At 42.6% G+C, this 5,298-nt stretch overlaps 1 protein-coding gene across 1 annotated transcript; it reads left to right on the top strand.

Annotated features, from left to right (window-relative positions):
* Window positions 1-517: 517 nt before the first annotated feature.
* Window positions 518-4,935, top strand: LOC106120362 (uncharacterized). Its single transcript, XM_013315687.1, has 2 exons — window positions 518-1,515; window positions 1,639-4,935. Exons 1-2 carry the CDS (start codon window positions 921-923, stop codon window positions 4,569-4,571), a joined length of 3,528 nt encoding a protein of 1,175 aa, XP_013171141.1. The 5' UTR covers window positions 518-920; the 3' UTR covers window positions 4,572-4,935.
* The last annotated feature ends 363 nt before the right edge of the window (window positions 4,936-5,298 follow it).

The following is a 5,298-nucleotide window of genomic DNA, read 5'->3' as shown; positions in this document are numbered from 1 at the left end:
TATTAAAATTGCCCAGCACTTTGCTTAGTAAATGGACAGACTATGCTTACAGCAAACGCTTAGAAAATTTACCTAAGCTTACTTTATTAGCTGAATTTTTAAAACAAGAATCGCAGATATTACTAAGCGTTGGAACTATTCCGTTAGATAATTATAACAGTCAACAGATAGATAACAAGACTCGAAAAAGACACAATGTATTTAACTTGAGTACTACAGACTATAACGCCAATGATATATGCAAATTTTGTAATAAATCCGTACATAAATTAACGGATTGTCGAATATTTCGGCGTGCATTACGGCGAGACAGACTGAACTTTATAAAATCGCAAAGTCTTTGCTTCGTTTGTCTACAACGACGGCACAGCGCCGCCATGCAATGCAATGCACCGCCATGCGACGTCGATAACTGCGGACTTCAACACCATCGCTTATTACATTTTAATAAACCAGCTGTGCACGCGCCGGCCGACGCGCGAGCCGCCGCTCGCCCGCGTTCGCCCGCGCCGCCTAGTCAGCGCGCACCGCCCGCTCCGCCGGAGTTCCCGCCGGCGCAGTCGCCGTCGTCCGCCCCGGTGGACACGGTGGCCCACCTAGCTGCGGGATCCAGAGCAGCGCGCGACGAAGTGTTGTTAAAAGTGGTGAGAGTAAAATTACGCGGTCCGTCCGGAGTTGAACTTATAACGCATGCCTTACTGGACGATGGCGCCTCGGTGTCAGTGATAGACGCAAACCTAGCCGACCAGTTAAGCCTAGTGGCTAGCGAATCTAGTGCGGTAAGATTCGTCGACGCATTCGGTATAGAAGTGTATCAGGCGGACACGCCTAAGGTTACGGCGGACATTAGCAGTACAGATAGTAATCATTTTTATAATTGTAAAATTCAATTTCGTAAAGTTTCAAAGCTTAATTTACCTATGCAAAATTTGTCTGTTATAAATAACATTAACTGTAAACATTTAACATGTATAAAGGGCTATGTCTGTAAAGAAAATGTAATTCCGAAATTGTTAATAGGCGAAGATAATTATCATGTTATTGCACCATTACAAATAATTTGTGGCAGCAAAAATGAACCTTATGCAACTCGATGCAAGTTAGGTTGGTCTATTCACGGCTACAGCGGTCGCACTCACACTCCCGCCACGCGTAGTATCTTCTATCTCGCTCACTCCGACGGCGAGGTGCTTAACGATTTAATAACAAAATCTTTCGCCATAGATTCGATTGGAATATCGCCGTTACGCCGTGAGAATAAAGATCACATTCGTGCGGTTGATATTTTAGATAAATCTTTTCGTAAAGTAAATGAACAATACGAAGTTTGTTTACCATTTAAGAGTGACGAATTTATTTTGCCTGATTCCTACGATAATGCTTTGTCTCGAATGATTTCATTAAACAAAAAGTTTAACAACAATAGGGATTATGCTAACAGGTACAGCAGAGAGATTAAAAAATTTTTCGACGAAGGTTATGCGAGGGAAATTAAAGGCAGCGAGCAGTCATCGGGTAATGTCTGGTATTTACCACACTTTGGTGTACAGAATCCTAATAAGCCTGGGAAGTTGCGATTAGTGTTCGACGCAGCAGCTAAGGTCAGTGGTTTATGTCTTAATGAATTTTTGTTAACAGGTCCCGACTTATATAATTCTTTGTTTGGAATAATGTTGCGGTTCCGCACACATCCAGTGGTTATCATCGGCGACATAAAGGATATGTTTTTACGTATAAAGATAAGCCCTGATAATCAACATGTCTTTCGTTTCTTATGGAAGGACCCCGATGCTGGCGACGATGCTCCGATCAAGGTTTGTGTTATGCAGTGTTTAATATTTGGCGCGACGTGCTCACCGTTTATAGCTCAATATGTCAAAAATAAAAATGCATCCATGTACGAAGATTTATATCCAGAGGCAGTTAAAGTTATTTTAAATAATCATTACATGGACGATTGTTTACATTCAACGACTTCTATAGGTGAGGCAATTGAATTAATAAAAAATATTACTGAAATTCACGGACACGCCGGCTTCAACATGCGCAGTTGGACGAGCAACAGTAAACAGGTAATAGATTGTTTACCCAATGAGTCATTAGCTAACAGCGCGATTCAACTTAAAGACGGCGCCACAGATGTAGTCGAGCGCACATTAGGATTGATGTGGCATCCCTCAGATGACACATTTTTATTTAACATTTCATTTAACCGCTTATCGGATAACGTACTTAATGGTAGTGAACCACCAACCAAAGCCAAGATGTTAAGTTTAATTATGTCTGTATATGACATGCAAGGATTTATAACGCCTATAACAATAAAGGGTAAAATAATTTTACAAAATGTACATAGGAGTGGAGTAGGCTGGAATTGCCCTATCCACATAAAAGATTATGAATGTTTTTTAAAATGGCTTAACGATTTAAAAGTATTAGCACAACTTCGTATCCCGCGTTGGTACAACAACACAGGTACGTGGTCTGATTGTTATCCCCAAACAGAATCAGGTGATCCTGATCGAATAATCAACACCGAGATGCATATATTTTGCGATGCCTCATTGAAGGCATATGCAGCTGTTGTTTATTGGCGATTTATTCGCACGGATGGTAAGGTGTTTGTTTGTTTTGTTACAAGCAAAAGTCGAGTGAGCCCGTTACGACCGTTGTCCGTACCCCGGTTGGAACTCCAAGCAGCACTGCTAGCTGCACGTTTGGCGAGCACGGTCCGGACGGAGCACACCGACATCACACCGACTAGACGGTATTTTTGGACAGATTCTAAAACTGTCCTGCAATGGATCAGAAGCGATCCACGTACGTTCAAACCATACGTTGCCCACAGGTTGGGCGAGATAGACGAGCTGACACGAGTCATTGAATGGAGGTACGTACCAACAGGCTTGAACGCAGCAGACGTTGCCACGCGTGAGGACGCACCACCGCTCACTATTGACAACCAGTGGTTCCAGGGACCAGCATACCTCCGACTTCCCGAGGTGAGTTGGCCCGCAGACCTATGCAGCTCAGAAGAAATATACGACGAGGTAGCTTGCGAGCAACGTAGTGTTAACACTATCAGTGCTAGCGCTCCAACTGACCTCGCTTCGTGTTTACCAGATGAAGAAAGGTTCTCATCCTGGAAACGATTGCTCCGCTCGACAGCCCGAGTACTTATGTTTGTAGATAGATGCCGCAGAAGAAACGTAACTTTTAATGTAGATCTTATGTCAAGGGCAGAAGAACTATTATTAAAAAAAATCCAGTCAGATAGCTTTTCTTTGGAAATTGATTCTTTCAAGCAAAAGAAAAGTGTATCTAAGAATAGTCGCTTACTTAAATTAACTCCGTATTTGGATGAACGGCACATTTTACGTGTAGGAGGTCGAGTTGACAAGGCAGACGGGGTAAGTTACAACGCATGTAGACCAGTCATAGTTGATGGTCGTCACAAGATTACCCAACTGATCGTCGAGGATTATCATCGACGAGCCCTGCATGGGGCGAACGAGATGGTGGTTAACGAAATCCGCCAGAAGTATTGGGTAATAAGGCTACGCCCCACAGTCCGCGGAGTCGCGGCACGTTGTCTGTTCTGCCGGCACAGACGAGCAGCGCCACATGAGCAGCGCATGGCAGACCTACCACAGGTACGTCCCCAGCACCACAGGCGTCCATTTTCCTCAGCGGGCGTTGACTTTTTCGGACCGATGGAGATCACCTCAGGTAGAAAACGAGTTAAACAGTATGGTGTCTTATTTACTTGTCTAACTATCAGAGCTGTGCACATAGAATTATCCGAGAGCTTGTCAACCGATGCGACCATAATGGCCCTACGGCGGATGATTGCACGCAGAGGTACCCCTGAGATCTTGTACTCTGATAATGGAACGAACTTTAGAGGTGCAGATGCCGAGCTTAAGCGCAGTCTCCAAGAGCTGAATTTTGATCGTCTTCAGGACGACGGTTTGGTAAGAGGTATAAAATGGCGTTTTATTCCTCCAGGTGCTCCAGAAATGGGTGGCGCCTGGGAGCGATTGGTTCGCTCTGTCAAAACGGCATTGAAGGTTGTACTCAAGGAACGAGCACCACATTTCGACACTTTGTCTACTCTGATGTGCGAAGTGGAAGCTTTAATCAATAGCCGACCCATAACTCATGTTTCCACAGATCCTAATTACCCAGAAGCTTTAACTCCTAACCATTTTCTAATAGGTACATCGTCGAGTGGAACTCCTTATGGTAAGTACGATAACGGTGACCTTTGTAATTTAGGCAAGCGTTGGCGTGTAGCACAGAGGCTTACAGATATGTTTTGGAGTCGTTGGTTAAAAGAATATCTCCCATCATTATTACCTAGGCAAAAATGGAATAGCGAGGCAAAAGCATTATCAGTAGGTGATTATGTATTGGTAGTCGATCCTCAATTAGAACGCGGGTCATGGAGGCATGGCGTAGTGAGTGCGGCCCATGCCGGCGAGGACGGCAGAGTGCGTTGCGTTGATGTGCGAACGCGCACGGGCGTGTTAAAGCGTCCAGTTACTAGATTAGCATTGCTTGAGGTATAGGTATGGAGTGCTGAGGAGTCAGCACTAGGGGGCGGTGTTGACGATGGAATTTAAAAGCCTTCACAATATATTTTGTAATTTAACTTAACTAAATTGTAGCACTGTATTTTGTTTATTTTCTTTGTATTAATGTTTATTATGTTATATTCTACATCATTTCAATAACTACTATTTGTTATCTGTAAACTACTAACTTATACCAAGGTAGATGTAAATATAGTTGGTAGTTTTTGAATATTAAAAATAAAGTGAATTTGGAGGGTGGTCGGCTCTGGGCAGTCGAATGTCGTCCGTCGAACGTACAGTGCGCACCCATATTGAAAATACTGTGTTTCATTTTGCTGCATCGCCGCCATCCTTTATAGTAAGTATTATAGGTCTATAAGCTGTACTCATAGTCGATTAGTATAATCACTAAGGAAGTGTCTAAGTGTAGACTTTGTAGAAATTTACACAAAATAAGAGGTTAGTAATCCGATTTATCTCGTTCTACTAAATAACAATTGTTATTTGATTCTCACTAATATTATGGATGGATGGATATACGTTTGTTAGATGGTAGCTTCAGAGAGACTTAACGGATCTTGCAGAAATATGTAACATATGTAGAACATAATCTGGAAAAACACATAGGCTACTAATTACTATTTTTTTCTCCGTGAACGGTGTTGCGTTCAAAATTTATTATAATAAAACTCCTTAAAATAGGATTAAAAACTGTAAATAT

This window comes from Papilio xuthus, unplaced genomic scaffold (genome assembly GCF_000836235.2).
Source record: "Papilio xuthus unplaced genomic scaffold, Pxut_1.1 DF826961.1, whole genome shotgun sequence".
NCBI classification, from domain to species: domain Eukaryota; kingdom Metazoa; phylum Arthropoda; class Insecta; order Lepidoptera; family Papilionidae; genus Papilio; species Papilio xuthus.
The sequence above is the reverse complement of the archived record's forward strand: the minus strand, read 5'-3'. Positions and strand labels throughout refer to the sequence as shown.